Raw genomic sequence first — 26,551 nt, forward strand, 5'->3', positions numbered from 1 at the left:
TAAGTTAAAAAAGCAATATATTGTAGCTGATTTATAAAAATACTGGTTTTGACTATACTGTTTTACAATTATTTTTTTATTGCTGACTCATCATTGAAACAACAAACACAAAACATTAAAGACTTTGCAACCCTATGCGAACAGCTGGGTATTATTTATCCCAGCGTTTGAAATACTACGCTACTCTCGTAGCATTTCATTTTACTCTTGCTACCGCACTCACTTTGTCAGGAGCCACAGCATAGCATAACAACATATGTGCTCTACTCTGCTTCGAGTTTTGTTAGGTAAAAAACTATAGCTGGAGCGGGAGCAAAAAATTAAATTCTCCGCTATGCTCTGGCGTAGCGGTAGCAAAAAATTGGGAGCAGTAGCACAGCAGAGCTAATGCAAATTTTCATGTGCTACAGCTCCCGCATGTGTTTGTTGTTTTTTTTCTTTTTTGCTATTTTCTCTCATAATATTTGAATTAATTGAATAATTCAAACAAAAAAATGTTATGCAAATCATTTTGGCACTTGTTGCGTCAAGTGACTTTATAAATCTAAAATCAAATATTTTAAGAAATATATTAATAAAGTGAATTAGATAATAATTGAATAAAGTATAAAATTTTCTATTCTATTCTACCATTCCCAATATTAAGTAATTTTATCATTTTTAGGAAGAATCAGTTTGAAATTGTACGCATATACATACTTCAATGTATATTGCAAAGAATCGAAAAGATTTCTGTATATCTAAAATTATAATAAACCTTTTTATCAACACACCAATTATTCCGCTACATCTTTATGTTAGATATCCCGTTTGGTTGCTTATGAATGCATTTGTGTCCTTGACCAATAATCTAGCAAAGTATCCACAGTGCCTTGACGATGAAAATTTCAATGCCATTTTTTGTTGTGATATTAAATATATCGGACGGGTTAGTCTTAAAAAAAACTACCTGGTTAAGGAGCAAAATCAGTATAACCCATATACTAAGCATGTTTGGATATGAAAATTTTTACTTATTTCTTTCTATTTTTGAATTACTAAAATTTTCAAATGATTCTTACATAAATTTTGAACAAATGCTTATGATTCGAAATATAATTTTTCTATTTATGAGATGTATTGAATTTTAGCATAAAGAGATAAAATGTATCCTATGTCCTTACCCTGCTTCTAAGCTACCTCCCCACCAATTTTAAGCCAAATCGGTTCAGCCGTTCTTGAGTTATAAACGACTTTCTTTTATATACAAACTTGTACCATACTTGTAAAGCCTCTTTGAAGTTGGTCGCCTTGTCGTGGCGAAGGGGCTTAAGTAAGAGTAAAGTGTGCATCCCAAAGGAAACGCACTCTAATCTTACGAACTAAGAGGGACACCTCATAATTCCCACAATAGTGAAATGGATGAATAAACCCTAGGTTTTACGCCCATCTCCTATTGTTGGAAGTATGAGGATACCCGCACCAACACCACCCTAAGCCAAGGTGTCGAGGTACCCGTGCCGAGGGCTGAATGGTCAGCGGGGGGTAATAAATAGCTGATCGCGAACGGTCCCCTCCGATGTCCGGGCGAGGTCGGAGGTATAAAAGCCTTCTCTCCGCATACCGGCTCTGCGGACGAGTGACCAACCCTTTCCGGCTTACTCGTGGGACCAACAAATGAACGGAAACAACAAAACAACAACAACTACAACAACCAATTTGACGACAACAGCGACGACTAAGGACATGAATTACAGGATTCCCATTACGGAATCCGACGAAGACGAATTACTCGCCTCCAGCCAGGAGACGGGTAAAGGTACTGCCGGACATACCAACCTAAGTATACCGGCAGATACAGCAGTGATAACAGCAAACATAAGGGAGGAAGCGTCCACCTCCAAAGCTGCCATGAGCACCAAGCAAAGTGTACTGGCGGCCAAAGGGGAAATCAAAAAGAAGCGCAAAAAATCCCAGAATCAGCTGAGAAAAAACCGGTACCAGAGGGCAGTCTTCATTCTAGGGAAGATAGCCAAAGACCAGGCAGCCGGTACCCCAGTTGATGAGGCAGAAACAAAGCGCCTCAAAGCAATAGTGGAGGAATATGAAAGCTACCTGAAAAGGAAGCAATCAGAACCTCTAGTAGAGAACATACAGGAGAGCACTTCACAAAAAAGGAATCGCTCTACGACAGAAACACCCGAAACTCTGCCTAAAAAGCCGAGGCGGAGTGAAGGCGAACAGAACAGCGCAACAGCGGCAAGGCATTTCTGCGATGTAGCCAGAGATAGCCTGTAAGTGGCCATCATAGACGGGAACTAATCCTCACCGAGCACGGTACAGGAAAGATGGGTGGAGGTCGACGTCAGATTGTCGAGTATGGTGCTAAGCTATGTACTCGACAATCCGGCGGGTCCTCACCCGAAGTTTGACTCATCTGAGACCCTCAGGGGCTACAGGGTCATCAAGTGCGCGGACCAGGCCTCCCTGGATTTCCTGACGGGTAGTGTTGCTAAAATCAGCAACGCCTTTTTAGGCCTCCAATTGAGGCTTATACCCGCCAGGGACATTCCAAAGAGTCCTCGTGCTCGCATTTGGTTACCCCCACTAGAGGAGCCAGGCGAAAAACTCCTGCGGTGTATCAAGCTGCAGAACAAATCTATACCTGGTATAGATGAGTGGCAGCTGATAAAGGAGGAAAAACCAAATAAAGCCAGCAGACCAATACTAGTGGCCATTTGCGAAGAGTCCATTGAGGCTCTCAAGAAGACTGACTACAAAATCAGCTTCGGAATTCGCAAGGCCAGGTTGAAAATCTTCCAAGGCGACAAAGAGGCTGACGAAGACGACAAGGAAGAGGTCGACGACGCCAGCCAGTTGCTAAGGAAAGTGGGCATCGAAGAAACCCGAGATGCCCAATAACAACCTTAGATGCGTACAGATAAACCTGCAGCACTCGAAGAGTGCTACAGCGAATCTGATAACCCTTATGAATGAGGGGAGCATCGACATCAGCCTAATACAGGAGCCCTGGGTCAAAGAAGATACCATTAAAGGGCTAAACAGCAGCAACTATAACCTGCTTTACACACGGAACAAAGGTAAACCTAGGGCATGCATTCTTATCAATAAAAGTATAAATGCATTTCTTTGTCCTAATTACAGCACAGCAGATATCATAGTCGTAAAGGTGGAACAGAAGGAAAAGCCCTTCTTCTTAGTCTCGGCCTACTTGGCCCATGACGAAGATATACCACCGACCCCGCACACCAGACTAGTAGAGGAGAACAGGAAAGAAGATGTTCTAATAGGGTGTGATGCAAACGCAAGGCACACCGTATGGGGTAGCTCCAGCATAAACACCAGAGGTGAGTCACTCTTGCAGTATATTCAAAATAGTAATCTAAGTATATGCAACAAGGGCGATAAGCCAACTTTTATTTTTCCAAGCTCTGATAGGTTTTCGGGGTGGGAGGAAGTGCTTGACCTCACGTTATCAACAGACACAGACAGTCTCGTTGTGGATAACTGGAGGGTATCCGATGAGCCTTCCATGTCGGATCACTCCTGGATACTCTTCAGCATCCGCGGGAGGTACAGTGCTCCTCTCACATACCGAAACCCTAGAAGAACAGCTTGGGAAAAATATATCAGAATAACAACAAAATGCCTCGAAAAAGGAGGCAATAAGAGTATCAGAAATCCTCAAGAACTAGATTCAGAAGTAGAGAAGTTGGAAAAAATCTTAACCACAACTTTCAATAAATCTACTCGGCTAACAGTTTTGAAAAGAGAAAGTCTCCCCTTGGTGGAACAGTGAACTCAAGAATTTGAGAACACAATTAAGGAAAGCTTTCAATGAGAGTTTTAGAACCAAAATATGGCAGCCATATAAAGATATTATGAAAGATACAAAAAAGCAGTCAGGAAAGCAAAAACGACTCTTGGCGATCTTTCTGCACATCGATAGAAAGTTGCAGAGAAACCGCTAGGCTGAGCAAAATGCTATCCAAAGATCATATTAACACTGCCTACATTAGGACGGAGGGAAGTGATTGGACCTCCTCGGCAAAAGAGTCTCTGGAGGTACTAATTACAACACACTTCCCCGGGAGTCAGCAAACACCTTCAACGAGGGTTCAACCAGAACCACCGTTGAACGCAGCTGATTATCAAGGCCAAATAATAGACAAAAGCAAAATCAAGTATGCCATAAACAGTTTTGCAAGACTTAAAGCGGCAGGACCTGACGGGATTATGCTCATAACGCTGCAAAAACTTGCAGAACCAATGGTTCAAAAGCTTGAAAATATATACGAAGCTAGCATTCTATTATCCTACATCCCAAGAAGTTGGACAAGAAGTAAAGTTGTGTTCCTTCCAAAACCCGGCAGAAGAACACACGAAAATGCCAAGGACTTTAGACCTATAAGCCTTACCTCCTTTATGCTGAAGGTACTGGAAAGACTAATAGATCTACACGTAAGAACAATAATGGCGGAGAAGTTATCGAAGTCCCAACATGCGTACATAAAGGGCCGATCAACCGAAACTGCCCTTCACGAGGTGATAAGTGTAATTGAAAAATCACTACACCACAAACAATACACCATGGTTGCTTTTCTAGACATAGAGGGCGCCTTCAATAACATAGAAGTAAATGCGATAATTAACTCTCTGGCACATGGTGGCATAGATGACACTGTGTGCAGATGGATACTATCGATGCTTGAGAATAGGAAGATTATAGCTTCAAACGGCGCTGCAACACAAACAAGCTATGTGAGTAGAGGGACGCCTCAAGGAGGGATCCTCTCTCCGCTCCTATGGGTTGTAGCGCTGAACGAAATACTACTCCAACTAAACGGTGGAGGAGTGAAAGCAGTGGCGCATGCAGACGATATAGTGTTGTTGGTATCAGGCATGTTTCCTTCAACAGTCAGCGAGATTATGGAAAGAGCACTTCGAAGGTTAAACCTATGGGCTAAAAACAATGGACTAGGAGTTAACCCGAACAAAACAGAACTGATGCTATTCACAAGCAGAACCAAAATACCTCAGTTTCAACTTCCGGTACTAAACACAGCTAAATACTTGGGGGTGGAGATTGACACCAAATTGTCCTGGAAAATAAATATAGAAAAAAGTGGGGTCTCAAACCAAGTATAGTCATGTGGATGTATACGGCGGTCATAAGACCTATACTTACATATGGAGCTCTGGTATGGTGGCCAGCGCTAAACAAGCAATACAACATTAAAAAATTAAATGGTATACAAGAGCAGCATATGCGGGTGTTACTGGGGCAATCAGGTCATGTCCGACTGATGCGTTCAACGTGATCCTGCATCAACTACCAATGGACATTTTTATTCAAAAATCAGCAGCTATTGCGGCGACAAGAATAAAAGAGTTGGGAGGTTGGAACCAGCAGAACTATGGACATAGTGTAATCCTAAACAAGCTCACCATTAATAAATCAGACTACATTCTCCCACAGCTGGATTTCAATAGACACTTCCAGGTAAGGATACCATCTAGACGAGAATGAAGAAGAGGCGCAATAGAAGAGGAGGATACCATCTCAGTCTATACCGACGGTCCAAAATGGACTGTGGAGTAGGCACGGGGGTATTCTCCTCTGATCTTGGCATATCTCTCTCTATACGTCTACCGAACTCGGCTAGCACCTTCCAAACAGAAGTACTAGACATAGAAAAAGCCTGCGAAGCTCTATTAGAAAACCACGGGAATATACATAAAGCAACTATATTTACGGACAGCCAGGCGGCCCTCCTGGCATTGTCTTCACCCATGACAAATTCCAGTACAGTTCACAACTGCAAGAGAGCACTAAGCTCAATAAAAGACAAGCTCCAGCTAAACTTGATCTGTGTTCCCGGCCACAGGAACATTTTCGGTAACGAAAAAGCAGACGAGTTGGCAAAGGCAGGAGCTTTCCTCAATGAATCCATGGCGGAGCTAATACCAAGCCCGCTAGGATCGATAAAAGGAGAGATCAATAGACAATTTCAGCAAATTGCAAACAACAGGTGGAAAAACATTACAAAATGCGTCATAACTAAACAATTATGGCCAACATATGACAGGAAAAGAACCAACGACTTACTAAATAGGTCAAGAAAAAATATTTACACAGTAACAGCTACCACAACAGGGCACTGGCCATTTGGGGAACACGAATCCAAAATGGGTATGCCCTACAACGACATCTGCCGTGGCTGCGGAGTAGCAGGGAACAAGGAAACAATCTTCCACTTTCTCTGCGAATGCCCAGCTCTAGCACAGATCCGACACAAAACACTTGGAATCCATCTAGCACCAAACCTTGAATGGATTTCCACTAAAAGCATATCGGACATAAGTAGTTTCATCGAAACCTCAAAATGGTTTGAAAGAGAATGTGAAACGTAATAGCAGATACAGGAAGTTCAACGAACAGTGCATCAAAATGGCACATCAAGTGTTAATTGAGCCCGATAGGGCGGCACTCCTCCCTACCTACCTACCTGTAAATGACAGAAAATGGCAAAAAAGAAAAAAAACAACAAACACATGCGGGAGCTGTAGCACATGAAAATTTGCATTAGCTCTGCTGTGCTACCGCTCCCAATTTTTTGCTACCGCTACGCCAGAGCATAGCGCAGAATTTAATTTTTTGCTCCCGCTCCAGCTTTAGTTTTTTACCTAACAAAACTCGGAGCAGAGTAGAGTACATACTTTACAGTTTTATGCTAAGGCTATGCTGTGGCTCCCGACAATGTGAGAGCGGTAGCGATAGCATAGCAATAATTTTAGAAATTTTGCTGCTACGGAGTAGTAAATGAGAACCCTGATTTATCCAATTGGAAAACAACCCACAACAAAAGCACCAACTACAACAAGTGGAGACCTTTTCGTTTAACTGAAATTCTACTTTATTTGCTAACTGGTGCCGGAATACACAGGTGGAAATTTTCAATTAAATTTAATTTTTATAGAAATTTGTGTAATTATATTAAATAATAGTGTGGAGACCTTTTCGTTTAACTGAAATTCTAGTTTATTTGCTAACTGGTGCCGGAATACACAGGTGGAAATTTTCAATTAAATTTAATTTTTATAGAAATTTGTGTAATTATATTAAATAATAGTGTGTTGAAAAATAGTGCAAATACAATAATAAAAATTTTAGCAGCGAAAAATGTTTATGTTGATCTGATTAACTACCAGATACAACAATTATTACCAGTTGATTTAATGTCATTTAAGTCTATCGATGCTACTGTAGAAGAAAACGAGACAGTGAATTTCCCAATTGAATTTTTAAATTCTTTAGACATATCAGGAATGCCACCACACAATCTACGATTGAAAATTGGATCACCGATTATTCTACTGCATAATTTAAATCCTTCTAAACTATGCAACGGCACACGTTTGGTGATCAAAAGAATTACTGGAAACGTTCGTGAAGCAACTATTTTGACAGGAAAGTTTATAGGAGAAATTGTTTTGTTACCCCGTATTACGATGATACCATCCGATTCTCCCTTACCATTTAAAAGACTACAGTTTCCCATTCGTTTAGCTTTCGCGATGACTATATCTAAATTTCAGGGCCAAACAATGTCTATTTGCGGATTAGACTTGGAAAATCCATGTTTCTCCCATGGGCAATTATACGTGGGGTGTTCACGAGTAGAAAGACTATCAAGTTTATTTGTATTAACAAAGGACCGATTGACCAAAAATATTGTACATCGATTGGCGCTTCATTGAACATTAACTGTGATTTATTACGATTAAAGACATTTATAGTATATATGTATATGAAATAAAAATATTTAAAGTATTTGTTAAATATGTTATAAAAATGTTATGTTAATTTGTGTTAAATTTTGTTTTTCAAATCCTTCAATTCAATTCAACTCAGCCACAGCAGGCATGCCCCACACAGGGGGTATATCCAAAGCATAAGAACAATAATAAATCTTAAATTATTAGAAGCTGCGATAATAGCTTAATTATAAACAATAAGCGGTGCGAAATTAGAACAAAAAACCAAAAAAAAAATAAATAATAACATTTTATTAACGATCAGTATATTAGTAAATACTTATATACATACTCTAAGCTCATATAGGCAAATATTATTCAACAATAATTTCTTGTTCTTTGTATTATAAAAAACAAGCAGGATTGTATAATTTAGCATATCATATGCACATAAATACGCATACAGCGTGCACATATATGTACAAAGGTTATTGACTTCGTATACCTCTTTTACGAGTGCTGATATACAAGGAACCGCATCAAAGCGAGGTTCTTCAACAGATCGCTGATTTGCGCCCACGCCCCGACGGAAGAGAAGGACGATGTGACCAAAGATGCCTTTTATGAGCGCTTGGAACGCGCTTATGAGAGCTGCCCCCGCCACGATGTCAAAATCGTGCTTGGCGACATTAACGCTAGGGTGGGCAAAGAAGGTATCTTTGGCACTACGGTCGGTAAATTCAGCCTCCACGACGAAACATCCCCAAATGGGTTGAGGCTGATTAACTTCGCCGGGGCCCGAAATATGGTTATCTGTAGTACTAGATTCCAGCACAAGAAGATACATCAAGCTACCTGGCTATCTCCAGATCGAAAAGCCACCAACCAGATCGATCATGTTGTGATAGACAGAAGACACGTCTCCAGTGTTCTAGACGTGCGTACGCTCCGAAGTCCTAACATCGACTCGGACCACTATCTTGTTGCAGCCAGGATTCGCACCCGCCTCTGTGCAGCAAAAAACGCACGTCGACAAACACAAGGAAGGTTCGACGTCGAGAAGCTGCAATCACAACAGACAGCCGAACGATTTACTACTCGGCTTGCACTCCTGCACTCTGAGAGCACTCGTACACAACTCGGTATAAGGGAACTGTGGGACGACATTTGAAACTTCTTACGTAGAGCTGCAACCGAAACCATTGGTTTTCGGAAAGTGCAAAAAAACAACTGCTACGACGAGGAGTGAAGTGTCGCAGGGGAGAGAAAACAGACTGCCTACCTCGCAACGTTACGATCGACCACAACACGTGCGGGATGGGATAGATACCTAGAGTTGAAGAGGGAAGCGAGACGCATTTGCAGACAGAAAAAGAAATAGGCCGAAATGCGTGAGTACGAAGAGCTTGATAAGCTGGCTGACTGGGGTAATGCTCGAAAATCCTAGGAAAAAATCCGGCGGCTTACAGAAGGTTTCAAAACCGGAGCATACTCTTGTAGAACCCCCAAAGGTGATCTAGTCACCGATGCCCAGAGCATACTTAAATTATGGAGGGAACACTTCTCCACCCTGCTGAATGGCAGTGAAAGTACAACGCCAGGAGAAGGCGAACCCGATTCCCCAATAGATGACGATGGAGCAGACGTTCCATTGCCCGACCATGAAGAAGTTCGAATAGCAATTGCCCGCCTGAAGATCAACAAAGCGGCATGGGCCGACGGATTGCCGGCCGAGCTATTCAAACACGGCGGCGAAGAACTGATAAGGAGCATGCATCAGCTTCTTTGTAAAATATGGTCGGCCGAAAGCATGCCCAAAGATTGGAATTTAAGTGTGCTATGCCCAATCCATAAAAAAGGACACCCCACAATCTGCGCCAACTACCGTGGGATTAGCCTCCTCAACATCGCATATAAGGTTCTATTGAGCGTATTGTGTGAAAGATTAAAGCCCACCGTCAACAAACTGATTGGACCTTATCAGTGTGGCTTTAGACCTGGAAAATCAACAACCGACCAGATGGTCGCGATGTCTGAATTTGGTATTCCCGCAAAACTTATACGGCTGTGTAAACTGACGTTGAGCAACACGAAAAGCTCCATCAGGATCAGGAAGGACCTCTCCGAGCCGTTCGATACCAAACGAGGTTTCAGACAAGGCGATTCGCTATCGTGCGACTTCTTCAACCTGCTTCTGGAGAAAATAGTTCGTGCTGCAGAACTAAATAGAGAAGGTACCATCTTCTATAAGAGTGTACAGCTGCTGGGGTATGCCGATGATATTGATACACTCCAGCTCTGAAAGTATTCGTCGCAGTACCCGCCGGGGGAAGCAGAGGAAGAGGAAGACCTCCACTCCGTTGGAAGGACCAAGTGTAGAAGGACCAGGTTTCGCTTGGAATATCCAATTGGCGCCACGTAGCGAAAAAAAGAAACGACTGGCGGGCTGTTGTTAACTCGGCTGTAATCGCGTAAGCGGTGTCTACGCCAATTAAGAAGAAGAAGATATACAAGGACATACGGAAAAATCCGTAATAGAAAATATATAAAAATAAATATAAAATCGCAACTAAATACAACAGTGCGGTAAACAAAAACGATTAACACGTACTTATATTAGTAAATTTACGGGAATAACAACTCTTATTTACTTCAAAGAGTTTTCGGTTTTCGGTATTTATCAGACATATCTCATCAAATTTTAATTCTAAATTCTTATTAATTCTAAATGAGCACAGATTCAAAAGAATCAAAATCAGGTCAGTTTCTTACAATTCCAAAAATGGCTGACGACGATAAACAAAGCACACCTGCAGAAGATCAAAAGATCATATAATATCGAGATTTATCACTGAAAGTGATAGCTTTATAAGATATTGCACACGGTTTCAAGCTTCCTCTATTACTGACATTACGGAATCAGTTTTAAATATAAAATTAGAAAGTGTTAACAATCTATGGGCACGCCTTCTGGCAGCGTACGATACAGAACTAGATACTGACGACGCGGAACTCCCAGAAAACACAAAAGCTTCGGCGACAGCCAAGTGTGATAACTGCCGTGATCAGTACGAGTTAACAAAGGGAATGATAACTGAACAAATAAGGTTAGTAAGGACAAGTAGAGCCACTACTCCCCCTCCCAGAGTGGTTACAACACAAAAAGAAGACCTAGATAAAGGCATGTATCTAAAAGTACCAGCTTGTGATACTGAAGTTTTCAATGGATGTTATGACCAGTGGCCGTCCTTGCGGGACATGTTCACTGTCGTTTATATAAACCATCCTAAACTTTCACAAGCACAAAAGTTATACCATCTCAGGTATAAAACAAAAGGGGAAGCAGGTAGTATCGTCAAGCAATTCGCTTTAAATGACGAAAATTTTAAACTGGCTTGGGAAGCACTTGTCGAAAGGTACGAAAATGAAAGGGTTTTGATAGAAAACCCAATAAAAACTTTATTGCATTTGCCAAAAATCCAACAAGAAACTAGCCAGGAATTTCAAAACTTACACTCCACAGTGACTAATTGTTTATCAGTGTTAAAAACACAAAATATCTCCACAGAATCGTGGGACCCTATGATAGTAACCATTTGCGCAGAAACACTGCCTGATGCTGCGTTACTACAATGCAACAATCTCTAGTGGAAAGAAAAATAATGCCCACCTGGCAACAGATGAAAACATTTCTCACTGCTCAACACGAGATAGCTGAGCGAATAGACAAAAAAACTATAAAGCCAAAAAGTCATCACAATGTCTCAAGTAAAAACTTGTTCAAACCCCAAGCCAGTAAAGCATACAATATAATAGACACGTTAATAAAAGTCACACATTCGTGTCAAATCAAAGTAGTCAATGGCAATCATTGTGTGAACTCTGTAAGGGAGGTCATAAATTAAGATCCTGCGAGAGATTCAAAAAATTATCCGTTTCAGATAGAAACAATCTGGTCCGTCAACACAAACTTTGCATAAACTGTCTGTCGAATTCTCATATGACAAAAGACTGTGAAAGCAAATTCAATTGTGTATACTGTCAACGAAGACATCACTCATTGCTTCATGTTACCAATTTTCAAAATGTGAAGAAAAATCCATTTAAAAAAACCACGGGGTTAGTCGCTACAACTACATCAAGTAATCACGAAACCTCAAATCCCGAAAAAAGGGAGGAACAACCATGTTGCTCTAAAGCAGAAAAAATTCAAGCGCTTCATTCAGAAAATGAAAGCAAAACTGCGGTCATGACCATTGAACATAAAGGTGATTTATTCAAACTAAGAGCGTTTATAGATCAAGGCTCTCAAAGATCCTTCATATCATCAAAGGTTCAAAATCGGCTAAAATTGCCAATAAAACATTCCAATTTTCAAATTTCGGGAATGGGCGGAAGAATTATTCAAAATTCTAATAAAATATGCCCAATCACCATAGTTTCCCCAAATGCGGATATACAAATAGATGCACAAGCCATCGTTCTACCGCAACTTACAAATTTGCTTCCAAGCTATGAAGTAAATAAAATACACTGGGAAAAATGCTCACACCTTAACTTAGCAGATCCCAACTGGCATACCCCATCACAAATCGACATTTTATTAGGCAGTCACTTCATACCTCAAATAATTCTTGAAGGTATAGAGAAAATCTCCAATAAATTGTGGATTATAAGTGGCCAAGTCACTGAAAAAATAAATTTTTTCACAACAGAAGCGGAAAATATCACAAACCAATATTTATATAATCAACTTAAAAAGTTCTGGGAAGTAGAAGAAATACCTCAGATTACCCAACTTTCAGAAGAAGACGAGGCATGCGCAGCCTATTACAAGTCTGCAACAACCAGAAACCAACATGGACGTTATTCTGTGCGACTCCCATTCAAACCCACCTTTCCAGAAACTATAGCTCTGGGCCACTCTAGAATGTCAGCAGTCAAGCAATTCCTAAGCATGGAAAAACGCCTGAAAAGGAAAAATGAGCTTAAATCAGCATATGGTAATGTGATGGACGAATATCTTGACCTCAATCATATGGAAGGAACTGTACCATATCAAAAGGCAGATATTTATCTTTTTACCTTCCACATAAAAAGGTAATAAGACCAGATAAAATCACAACGAAAGTACTAATGGTTTTCAATGCCTCAAAGTGTACGAGCTCATGCAAATCACTTAATGATGTACTATAAACAGGGCCAACAATACAACCTGATCTCATGTTGATAATACTAAATTGGAGCATGTTTAAATACGTTTTTAACGGGGATGTTGAAAATTTATAGGCAAATTCTGGTACATGAAGATTACCAAGATTTCCAATTAGCGACTACAAACTTAAAACAGTTACCATTGGCATCAACTTCGCACCCTATTTAGCTATTAGGACATTACATGAAGTTGCAAAAACCTGTGAAACACATTTACCTTTAGCAACTTCTGTTGTGCATACTCAAGCATACGTGGACGACATTCTATCAGGGAGCCACAGTATATCATTAGCGTGTGAATCACTATCTCAAGTAATCAAAGCACTAAATTCAGCAAGTTTTCTCCTAAAGCAAATAACATCAAATCATCCCGAAAAAATCAAAGGTATAAGAAAGGAACATCTATTAGATACAGACTTCCTTAATTTTAAAAGGTTAGTACAACAAAAACACTAGGGATTCAATAGAATGCGATATCAGATCAATTCTCATATACAATTGAGTCAATATCTGCATGTCCGCCATAACCAAACGAAAAATACTTTCCTCGGTGGCAAAACTTTTCGACCATACAGGATGCCTTTCGCCAATAATGATTCAAGCTAAAATTCTAATTCAAGAATTGTGGCAAGATGGCACTGAATGGGATGAACAGGTAAAATCTGTACTATATCAGAGATTCGAATTCCTCAGTGGGTACATTTCAACCCTAACATTAAAGCAGAAGTACACGGTTTCTCTGATGCCTCTGAAAAGGCTAATTGCGCAACAGTCTACTTACGTACTCAGTACGACGGCAAAAGAGCTTCACATCTTTTGGTAGCCAAAGCCAAAGTTGCACCTTTGAAGACACTAAGCCCACCACGGCTTGAACTAAATGGTGCTCTTCTGTTAGCTAAATTAAATTCAATAGTTCACACCCATCTCAAATTAATAGAAGGGGATGATATTCTCCACAGAGTTTCATCATTTCCTAGAGCACTAAGGGTAGTCGCTTATATGCACAATTCATTCAAATACTTAAACAAAAAATGAAAGGAGTATGAATTGCAACATGCCAAGGTCAATCTAATCTTGTATACACAAACTCGCTATTTCAGCAAAGATAAATCAAAGTTGCTTGAAAAACGACCTCTCGAAAAGGGAAGCTCACTTCTCCTCTTAAACCCATTCCTGGACGCTAAGGGATTAATGCGGGCAAATGGAAGACTAGCCAACTCCAGCCTTAGTTACAACGAACGACGTCCCATCATTATCCCAGAGAAATCCCATTTTACCTACTTATTTTTTATAAATCTCCACCAGCTTACACTGCATGGTGAGCATCGCTTGATGCAACAAATGGTCCGACAAGAGTTTTATATACCACGACTAAAGTCACAAATTAAAAATACGATTTTCATGTGTAAACAGTGTACTATGTACAAGTACAAGATGCGTACGCAGATCATGGCAGCCTTACCACCTGAACGCTGCAACTATGTTTTACCCTTCACCATCACTGGGTTTAATTTTGCTGGACCTTTCCAGATAAAGGCCTCAATGCTAAGGTCTTCCTCATTTAAAAAAGGGTATGTGGCTGTCTTTTCATGATTTACGACAAAGGCAGTACACCTCGAACTATGTTCGGATCTGACTACTGCGGCTTTTCTTGCAGCATTTGCCCGCTTTGTCGGACGACGCGGATTTCCTTCATGATTTCAGTCGCCGATGGAAGGAAGACTATATAAAAGACAAGAGATACCGGTGGAAAACTCAAGAAAAGGCACCAAAGCTTGGAGACTGCGTCCTTATACAAGACGATTGTCTCCCCCCTACGGAACGGCGACTCGGCCGCATAAAACAACTTCATTACGGTTCCGACGGTTATGTTCGAGTAGTTGATCTCCGCATCCAAACCGGAACGCTAACCAGACCGCTCGTCAAAATATGTTTTCTACCAACCGCCGAAGATAAAGAAACGTAAAACCTAAACCGCAATGTTAATAAATCAATAAATCGCTAAAACATAGAAACCGTTTACAAAATCGAAACCTCGAATAACATAAAACCCCACAAAAGATCTAACATAAATGTCTGATAAAAAATTACATAGTATTGTAAATTTCACAATATATTACTAATATCACCATTTCTCTCAGAGAGCAATATGGACGTGGATATGGCATCATCCTCAACGCATTTTTCTTTTTAACAAAAAGTGTGAGTGGCCTATAAGATGAATAGATATAGAATTAAAAAAAAAATAAAAATACTCTTTTTGTTTTAGTCAAAAATAAGGCCCCATATCAGCACATTGTTTCTTAGATGTGGAAAACTACTCTCAAGAACCAGTGGAATCATCATCTGGTTTAGGTATTTTGTTGGCAAATAAATTAAATCAACATTCGTTTAAAACAGAAAAAGATGATATAGTTTATAAATATTTTTCTATTCCATAGGACAGCAAGTTTCTTTTTATTCCCATTTTACATCATATATTTCAAAATTCTCAAATTAGTATTTTTCACTGTTATAAATATGTAACTATTGTATTTTCCCGACGGAATTTTATTCTATTTTGTTAAATTATTTAAAATGAATTTTGATGCTGTCAAATTTGTATTTCTTAATCAGATGGATTTACCAGCACTATTCGATGAAATTTATTTGGAGGAATGCCTAACAACGTCTTCGACTCCCGCAAAAGGTACATGTAAAACTGTCGTTTTCAATTTATTTTTACGCATTTGTTATTGTAGAAGACCTGACATTAAAACGAAAGAAGCTTAATATTTCTGGTTGCTAGAACTCAGAGGCAAGCTTCTCAAAGCAACGGTAAACAATTGCCTGTTGATGGAAACGTTAAACCAATACATTTCTAAAATGTATTTCCTAAAAATTTATTCTTTATTATGTTTATATCTTTTTCAGATATTTTTAACATATTAAAAACTCTTTCCACCCAACTACAAGAATTGACTTCAAGAGTTGGTAATATGGAAAAGTAGACGGACAGTTTTGTCCATATAAGTTTTTATTGTTCTATAAGTATTCATCAATACTAAGCGAACATTATTTAAGTATTCTATAACTGCACTTGTTCTCTTTTCATATAATTCAAAAAAGCGTAGAAATGGCCCAATGCTTCCTGCGGTAAATTTTCTTGTGCTAGTATGCAGCTCTGAAGAAATCGACTACTAATTTTTAATACATTTTTTCAATGAAATGCGTATTTGGCAATCCTGGTTTTGCGAAGAAACAATTAATCAACAATTGTTTCTTAAAGGAAATTCAAAGTAATCGTTAAATTCATTCTAAATTATTTAAAATCATTATTATGAAATGTAGCTCATTTTGAAATGTTGTATAAAACTTTTCAATCTTCAACCACATTCCTTAAATCGCAAGGAAAATGTTTATATACTTACACACATAAGTATAATTTCTTTGTTTATTTTCTCTTGCTCTTCTAATGTGCATCATTCACATTGTGAAACTACTGTCAAAATTACTTGAAGAAATAATGTATTATATATGTACGAAATATCTCCTGTCATCAAACAAACAGTCGTCATCTTGAGGAAACGTTCAATGAGATTAGTATTGTCATTATATGAAAAGAAAGAAGAAGATCCAAATCCCAAATTTCACTGAAAAATAAGAATAAAATTATGTAGTCATGAGCAAGAAGTCAACAAAAACAGGCTATTTTCGGCCAAAAGCCAACTACAGATACTGTGGTCCACATATTCGCTAGCTAGGGTTTGAACAGTTTTGTTTGGATTTAGACCATTTTTGGTCATAAGGTGGCAAATTTTAAAGGACATTATCATTAGTGCAAAGTTTTAGCCCGTTATATAAATTTCTTCCAGATTTGTTTACTGAAAATTGAAAGAATCAAATGGAATTTAAAATTGTGTTATACGGGAAGTAGACGTGGTTGTTGTCGAATTTCACCCCTTTTTACCCAGTGACTAGTGCTGTAATTAGTTATTGATTTATTGAGTATTTAGTAGTTTAAAAATCGAAATATTTTAAGAGCGTTCGCGAAATGTGTTAAGTCAGATTTGGTCATGTAAATAAGTATATTTTCCCGTAAAAACTAAATATTACTTACGAAGCGAATTACTGTGATCAAGTAAAAACCTCGCATAGCCCGCATATCTTCTTCTTCATTACTGGCGTAGACACCGCTTACGCGATTATAGCCGAGTTAACATCAGCGCGCCAGTAGTTTCTTCTTTTCGCTACGTGGTGCCAATTGGAAATTCCAAACGAAGCCAGGTCCTTCTCTACCTGGTCCTTCCAACGGAGTAGAGGTTTTCCTCTTCCTCTGCTTCTACCGGCGGGTATTGCGTCAAATACTTTCAGAGCTGTAGTGTTTTCTTCCATACGTACGACATGACCTAGCCAGCGCAGCCGCTGTCTCTTAATTAGTTCGACTATGTCAATGTCGTCGTATACTCATACAGCACATCGTTCCATTTAATGCGATATTCGCCTTGACCCACGCGCAAAGGACCATAAATCTTTCGCAGAACCTTTCTCTCGAAAACTCGTAACGTCGACTCATCATTGATGTTGTCATCGTCCATGCCTCTGCACCATGTAGCAGGACGAGAATAATGAGTGACTTATAGAGTTTGGTTGTTTTTGTTCGTCGAAAGAGAAATTTACTTCTCAATTGCCTACTTAGTCCGAAGTAGCACCTGTTGGCAAGAGATATCCTGCGTTGGATTTCAAGGCTGACATTGTTGTTGCTGTTAAAACTGGTTCCAAAATAGACGAAATTATCTACAACTTCGAAGTTATTACTGTCCACAGTGACGCAGAAGCCAAGTCGCAAATTCCAATCGCGGGGCATGCTTTCGTTCAACCATATTCTACAAAGAAGCTGATGCATGCTGCTGATCAGTTCTTCGATCCAATTCTACGACGTGTGCTTGGGGTCACTGACTCGATAGAACATAAATTTATTGCGAATGCTAAGTTTTTTGCACTGCTGTGAACGTTTTTAAATATAAATATGGCACAATTCCGATTTCTTTGGCGCCGCGATCTGAATATACCGTTGGAAAGAGGAACTCCTCCTGATAATATATATATAGGTACCGCAAACGCTTAGTTTACGAGATATTCGACTTCAAAGTTCAAAAATTCCGCAAATTTTGACATTTCTACACGCTATTTCACCACATTAAACACACTTTACGCACATTTTGTGCTTCAAATTAAATGAATTAAACTATAAACATTTCAATGAATCCACATTTTACACTTTTTAGTGGTTTTTTACCTAACAAATTTTTATTTTAAAAATTACTTTTTACACTCGTAGTGAGCATCATTTATGTGCTAACAATTATGAGAAAATGGAGCGCTGCCATATGATAATAAGCAAATATGAGCAATTCGCTGAAATTTCTCTTTTTAGCAATAATTGCTCTTTCTTTATTTAGCAGTCTTAATTCTAATAAAAACAAGCTTCTATAAATTATATTTCAAATTAAAATAAGTAGAAACAATCTTGCCATGCATATGGATATGTTCTTATTTAAAATTAAATAGTACTTAGATTTTTAAAGGAGTACTACGTAAAAGTACTTCAGTCACCCTGGGTATTGGATCGACCAGGGCCGAAGGCCGCCAACGCGGAAAAGAGTACTACGCGAAAGTACTTCAGTCACCTCGATATGATATAAATTTTATAATATTATTATAGAGTTTTGCTTAGTTGTGTATATTAACTATAAATCACATATTATACATATACATATGTATAAGGAAAAAGTGTTCACACCCCAATTATAGCTTGAAAAGTATTGGAAAGTATTTTTTATTATAGTCAATATAGAAAAAAGAATTACTCGAAAATATAATACAAACAAAGAAAAATTGTTAAAAATCCTACATGTTTGGTGTTTAAGATGTGGCAACGCTCGTTTTCCTCATAATTGTAAACAATCTAACCTTTTCAAAGTTGAGTGTGCTAAGTGATTTTTAAATTAATACATTTTTCTTAAATACAATAAAATAAAAGTGAAATATGAACTTATTTTGTTGAGTAGAATGTATATTTAAATATACAAAGTGAAAAATGTGAAAAAATTTAGTAAAACATTGTGAAATACTAAGTGTTATTAATACATATTTTTGAATTTTTAATAGGGAATATTTTAAAATATTCCTCCTCTGGAAAAGCTCCCCTATCTGTACATAGCCCATTTATACTGAAATTCGTGTTTTTTCCCGACCACCAAAGTAATCGGAATCGTGCTAACAATACCATCAACTCGTGTACTTTTCCGACGCCAGATCCCGACTTGCAACCGAGATTCTCCGTCGTTTTAATATTCTTGTCCTGCAGTTCCTACCTGGAAAGGTACACACAAACAAACAAACTCTTGCCGTCTGATCCAAACAATTTTAATTTGGTTTCATCCGTAAATAAAACCTAGAATTCAGATCAATTTTGATTATATTTAGTTCATTATCGTTTTTGTTCAATCAAACCCTAGACCAAAAATTCATACTTTTTGGCAAACTCCAACTTTTAATTTTTTTTCGAACGACGAATCGTTTCCGTACAAACGTCGACGTTCTCTTTAATTTGTTTTTGTTTTTAAGTCTGTTGCAGATAACCTATGGTTTTGTTTTATTAAGCGAAGTATAAATATACAATTGCGGTCATCTATTTTTATTATGTTCTTCAAATTACGCATTTTATCACACACGTTGCCTCTTTTTTTATACTTTTTCATAATGTTATGGACTGTCGAAATTTTTTCCAAAAATTTTACTGATTACAGATGGATTTTTATCCTTCCACTTTTTTATGATAATCTCCCGTTCTTCAATAGTTGTTAGACGCAAAAATGTTATTAACTCATTTACACCTTTTTATTTAAATTAAAAGTTTCCAGTGTAAAGTGTTCATTTTTGAATGTGGCTCACTGTATATGCCATATGGTATATAATGTAGGTATTAGAACGGGATCTGTTTGCGCTACGTAAATATGCATAAATTTATTAATTCATTTTTAAACTCTTGTAACATGTTGCTACAGAATATAATAGTTTTCTTCACCTAATGGTTGTTTGTATAACCTAAAACTAATCGAGATAGAAAAAGGATTATGTCCATTGGGATAAAAAAGAACCAGGAATTACTGTGCCAAATATGGGTGCGTTCTGTCAACCGGTTTGTTTACAACAGCTGATAAAGTCGGTACACCTCAGTAGTGCCATTTCTATATTTACAATAGATAAAAATACAAAGAATTTGTCTCAAATTTGTCTCAAATTTTTGTATTTTTAACCAAATTGCATGTGCGGAATTCATGTCGGAAAGGGCTGTCTATGTTTCGAAAGTTTTATTAAAAACACAAGCTTGCGCGTAGTACAAAGCCTAGAAAGACGGTCGAGAGGTCGTTGAAGACATGCCTCGTTCTGGACGACCTTTGACATCTTCAATTGATGAAAATATTAAAAAAATGAAGGATATGAGACATTCAAACAAGTCAACCATCATAAAAAGAAAAAAATAGCCGAAACCACATTTAAAGCCAAAAATGTAATAAATACCATCGATCAACCACCGTATTCACCAGATTTGGCTCCGTGTGATTTTTTCTTGTTACCCAAACTAAAATTGCCGTTCCATGGAACCCCTTTACAGTCGATCAAAGCGATAAAACAAAATTCGATGAAGGAGCTGAAGGCCATCCCAAAATTTCTTATGAAAAGTGTTTAGAGGACTGTAAAAATCGCTGGCATAAGTGTGTTACATCTGGTGGGGATTACATATGAAGGGGACAAATTACAAATTAATAATTAATTAAATATTTTGCGTCTATTTTTTCATTTCTGGGTGCTTTTTTGTCACAATTTAGACGGGTTTAAATGAGCACCCACAAAATCTTATTAACCGAAAACCTATAAAGTGTCATAACTGAGCACTAAATTAAGATATAATAATTTGGTACAGAAAATCGCTCCTTTGGGATAAAAAGAATGGACGTGATCACGCAATATATTTGGTTTAATATATGTACAAATATCCTAAACTAGTTAAGCTACAATAACCAAATTTACAGAGGACAAATCCCTTAAGCATCTCTACCGACACCTCCATATAATGGCATTGTTAAAAGCTACTAAAAGTGCGATAAATCCATAACTAAATACGACAGAGACCTACAATTTAACAGCAGATATGGTATGCGAGGGCTTTATAGGGGCCAAGGTTAACATTGCGCGGCGGGCATGGCACCACCTACTTTTAAGTGAAATCACTTATCTCGGAACCCGTCTGACCGATTACGCGCAAAGGACCATAAATCTTTCACAGAACTTTTCTCTCGAAAACTCGTAACGTCGACTCATCAGATGTTGTCATCGTCCAAACCTCTGCACCATATAGCAGGACGGGAATAATGAGTGACTTATAAGTTTGGCTGTTTTTGTTTGTCGAGAGAGAAATTTATTTCTCACTTGCCTACTTAGTCCGAAGTAGCACATGTTGGCAAGAGATATCCTGCGTTGGATTTCAAGGCTGACGATGTTGTTGTTACGTCAGATATTACGCCTTGCCCTCGTGCACTGCCAGACCCATTTGATTTGCTTCATCCAGTCTGGAGAAAGCAGAACTTACGGCGCGGTTAAGGCCAAAGATATTAATATTACCAGTATGGAAAACTTAGCCAACATAATTATGTTGGCTTTTCATAAGCTTGAATATTGAACTAGAGGCATTGTCTGTTCTTCGCTTCTTTTCATTCACAATAGCTATGATTTTTCCAAAAAAAGTAGTTGGCAATAGAACATTTGTTTTAATTCTTTCGTATTAATATCATCAAATGAACAAAATAAATATATTTATATAGTAATTTAATACCCCTTTTACAAATTGAAAAATTCAAAACTAACCTTTTCTCCACATCAGACATTTTGAAACAAATTGAATTTCTTCTGACTGTTTTCGCCCGCATTGCCAACACACTTCATTTTTAAGCGAAAATATGAAAGAAGCTAAGTGCATTTTATTTGCCCATTATTTAGCTATTAGCTTGTGATGGTAAAATAAAACACGCCTAGTAATAAATATTGGAGGATGAGGTCATGTGTAGAAGCTCACGCAGGTGAGGAAAGTTCTCTGATCGTTACTCACGTGGGACAGGCCAGAAACGATTCTTTTACATATGGCTCAAGCAGCTCACGACTTCTGGTCTTTGACCAAGTATCTTCTCAACGATTGGAATTTAAGTGTGCTATGCCATATCCATAATCCATAAAAAAGGAGACCCCACAATCTGCGCCAACTACCGTGGGATTAGCCTCCTCAACATCGCATATAAGGTTCTATGGAGCGTATTGTGTGAAAGATTAAAGCCCACCGTCAACAAACTGATTGGACCTTATCAGTGTGGCTTTAGGCCTGGCAAATCTACACCCAACCAGATATTCACCTTGCGCCAAATCTTGGAAAAGACCCGTGAAAGGAGAATCGACACACACCACCTCTTCGTCGATTTCAAAGCTGCTTTCGACAGCACGAAAAGGAGCTGCCTTTTTGCCGCGATGTCTAAATTTGGTATCCGCGCAAAACTAATACGGCTGTGTAAACTGACGTTGAGTAACACGAAAAGCTCCGTCAGGATCGGGAAGGACCTCTCCGAGCCGTTCGATACCAAACGAGGTTTCAGACAAGGCGATTCCCTATCGTGTGACTTTTTCAACCTGCTTTTGGAGAAAATAGTTCGAGCCGCAGAACTAAATAGAGAAGGTACCATCTTCTATAATAGTGTACAGCTGCTGGCGTATGCCGACGATATTGATATCATCGGCCTCAACACCCGCGCCGTTAGTTCTGCTTTCTCCAGGCTGGACAAGGAAGCACAGAAAATGGGTCTGGCAGTGAACGAGGGCAAGACGAAATATCTCCTGTCATCAAACAAACAGTCGTCGCACTCGCGACTTGGCACTCACGTCACTGTTGACAGTCATAACTTTGAAGTCGTAGATAATTTCGTCTATCTTGGAACCAGCGTAAACACCACCAACAATGTCAGCCTAGAAATCCAACGCAGGATAACTCTTGCCAACAGGTGCTACTTTCGGACTGAGTAGGCAATTGAGAAGCAAAGTCCTCTCTCGACAAACAAAAACCAAACTCTATAAAGTCACTCATAATTCCCGTCCTGCTGTATGGTGAGGAGGCTTGGACGATGTCAACAACGGATGAGTCGACGTTGCGAGCTGTCAGGGTAAAAGTTCTGCGAGAGATTTATGGTCCTTTGCGTATTGGCCACGGCGAATACCGCATTCGATGGAACGATGAGCTGTACGAGATATACGACGACATCGATATAGTTCAGCGAATTAAAAGACAGCGGCTACGCTGGCTAGGTCATGTTGTCCGAATGGATGTAAACACTCCAGCTCTGAAAGTATTCGACGCAGTACCCGCCGGGGGAAGCAGAGGAAGAGGAAGACCTCCACTCCGTTGGAAGGACCAAGTGGAGAAGGACCTGGCTTCGCTTGGAATATCCAATTGACGCCACGTAGCGAAAAGAAGAAACGACTGGCGCGCTGTTGTTAACTCGGCTGTAATCGCTTAAGCGGTTTCTACGCCAATTAAGAAGAAGAAGATATGGTGCAGAGGCATGGACAATGACAACATCTGATGAGCCGACGTTACGACTTTTCGAGAGTAAAGTTTTGCGAAAGATTTATGGAAAAGGACCTGGCTTCGCGTGGAATTTCCAATTGGCTCCACCTTGCGGAAAACAAGAAACGACTGGCGCGCTGCTGCTAACTCGGCTATAACCGCGTAAGCGGTTTCCACGCCAGTGAAGAAGAAGATGTATTAACTATTGGCAGAAGTAGATAAAATCTGGTCGACAGTACCCCAACTCCCATACTTAGGCCTTAGACTTAATTTAGGTAATCTTACTTACTGTTTTATTAAGCATAAGGGATATTACCTAACAAATTTGAAAATATTGAATAAAATTAAATGTTTTGTTGTGTTGGAGGGAAGTGTGTGTTCTGAGTATACGAAGATAAACATATAAGGGCAATTAAATTAATTGTTGTTAATGTTTTTACTGTTATCTTTTCATATATATTATATAAATATATCCGTGAATATACTTCCGTAGAGTATATCGCACAGGTAACTGTTTTTGGGTTTTTTCTAAAAATTCTGTTCATATGGTAACCGGTTTGTGCATTTTTAGTTCCCGATTTTATATTATATAACGATACACTCACTTTGCTGGATTCTCAGTGTCTGTTTAGCAGACACCTGTTAGTTAAGTTGTGGTTAAAAAAAGGTTCTTTAAAGAAATAGGAAGTCCTTGTTAAGGGGGTAGTAAGGTTAATTCAAGCAAAAAAAAAGCATATTTTCAATAATTTTTTTAAGATACAATCAATATTTATTTATTTGTATAATTATAGGATAATTATGTGATATTTAAAGAATATTCTGTGAAAGTTTCATGGAAAAATATTAAAAAATGAGCCGGTGACAGAGAATCTTCTCAGACGTTCCAAAAAAAAAAATTGATTCGCGGTGAACCGCATAACTCATGACTGGATCATCTGAAATTAAAAACCCAAATTGATATGATTAACTGATAAGTTTCCTCAGGTAACGCTGTCGAGTTTTTTTTATGATTTTTCAATTTTTTACAACGCTCGGAACTCAAAATACTGATTTTTCATCAAAAAAATCAGAAATTTTGTTGTTTAAAAATAAGTTAAAATTAAAAAAAAATCGACAGCGTTACCTCGTTACAGAGTTCACCGCCTTCGAAAAAGTGAAGTGTGAGAAAAAGACGTTTAAAGTTATCAGATAGCTGGTCGTTACGGTCGCGGCCGCTCACAATCAAATCGGAGGGCGGAGACTTACAACTGTATGTCTCCGTCAATTTTGCTTTAAATGCTCTCAAATTTTCACAGAATAATCTTAAGATATTGTATATTAATATAAAATAAAAAAAATAACCTTACTACCCCCTTAAGTTAACCAGAACTTAATTGACAGATGGCTGCTAACCAGACTTTGAGAAAACAACCCTAAAATGCGCATGTATTCAACAATAATAAATAAAAATAGCATTGTAAACTAAATGATATGTCTTCTTCTAAATACAATTCTGTAATATTATTAGTGGTTTCATATAGTCTCATAAAGTTATAAGTTACAACGATTCGAAAACATAGCATTGAAAATTGTAATTGTGTAAACTCATTTTTGTATGTAATCCAACAAAAATTTTTTTAAACAAGTGTAAAAATTTTAAATTTTACGACTTTACGATGCTTTAAGAAGGTTGTGAGTACCCCACATATGTTTAAGCTGAATTAATAAATAAATATGTTCTCTCTCTTCTGGTTTGCATTTCGCGCTAAGCAGATTGTTTTATTCCACTGTGAAAAAATATATTGCAACTCTAACAAAAACCACAAGCTAAGCAGCTGGAGCTTGTTCAAAAAGCGGTTCTCATCTGCATTTTTGGTGCATTAAGAAGAACAGCAACAATGGACCACAATGTTATTAAACACGTTCCACGTAGACATATCTGGCAGGTATTTTGCGGCAAAAGCTGCTATCAGACTTAGGGAAGCTTGGTATATGAGGGATTCAAGACAAGTGGCTAAATGAGTCTCAGCCCCCCTCACAATATTACACTCCCACGTCACACACATTAATGATGTGGTATATCATTATTCCACACCACATCTTCATCACATTCAACATCACACTCACACAAATACCACAACATCACGAATTCAACATACATGAGGACACCATAAAAAAAGAACAAAAGGGACCGACGGAGAAGGCACCAGCTTCTTTTTAATTTCGACCACGAACTCGGACACTCATGGTACGTTCCTCTGTGCTTTTTTTAGTTTCGTGGCGCATAAGTATGCAAAGTTGTTTGTTTTGGTAGAAATGCAACCAAAAGTGCAAGTCTGTAGAAATAATGCAAACATAAATAGGAGATTCTATTAATGCGATGAAATTGTTAAACAAAAAATGAAAGACTGTTTAACATAAATTGTTTTCAATTAAGTATGTACATAAGATGTAACAACAAACGGAAAGCTGTAAAACTTATGAAATTTTGGTAGTTATTTATTAAAAACTTACAACGAATTAATAATTGAAAGCACTGTTTAAGAAAAGTAAAATATTCAAAAAACTCACGTTTTATAGGTGGAAAAAGCACATTCGTCTTTTGTAGGCATTGTAGTCTAAAGAGAAAGAAAATAAAAATAAATTAATAATAAATATATTAATTTTGACAGTTGATAATTCTTTTAAATTAGCTTGTCTAAGCCTTAAAAGTTTGTATACCCAATATCTCTAATTTTTGCACTCCAGAAAACCAAGTGAAATTACGATCTAAAACTTTGTGCGGATAATGAGAATATCAATCATTTGTTGAATTATAACAGTACAATATTATAAAATTGAATATGACCACTTGAAAAAAATTACAACTGTCATTGTATGTATGATACATTAAAAATCCACTTATACATATATACGTCTAATCGAATATTGTATGATTAAGATTTTGTG

General features: G+C 38.2%; 1 protein-coding gene across 2 annotated transcripts in view; it reads right to left on the reverse strand.

Moving 5' to 3' along the window:
- Nucleotides 1-26,551, reverse strand: part of LOC120780329 (tubulin polyglutamylase TTLL5) — an 89,900-nt gene that overhangs the window by 50,424 nt on the left and 12,925 nt on the right. For both annotated transcript variants that reach the window (XM_040112623.1, XM_040112622.1), the window contains exon 2: nucleotides 26,174-26,220. In XM_040112623.1, the coding sequence (XP_039968557.1) occupies nucleotides 26,174-26,214 (41 nt within the window). In that variant the 5' untranslated portion in view covers nucleotides 26,215-26,220. The remainder of the gene's footprint in view (nucleotides 1-26,173; nucleotides 26,221-26,551) is intronic.

Source organism: Bactrocera tryoni, unplaced genomic scaffold, assembly GCF_016617805.1.
Source record: "Bactrocera tryoni isolate S06 unplaced genomic scaffold, CSIRO_BtryS06_freeze2 scaffold_25, whole genome shotgun sequence".
Classification (NCBI taxonomy): Eukaryota; Metazoa; Arthropoda; class Insecta; order Diptera; family Tephritidae; genus Bactrocera; species Bactrocera tryoni.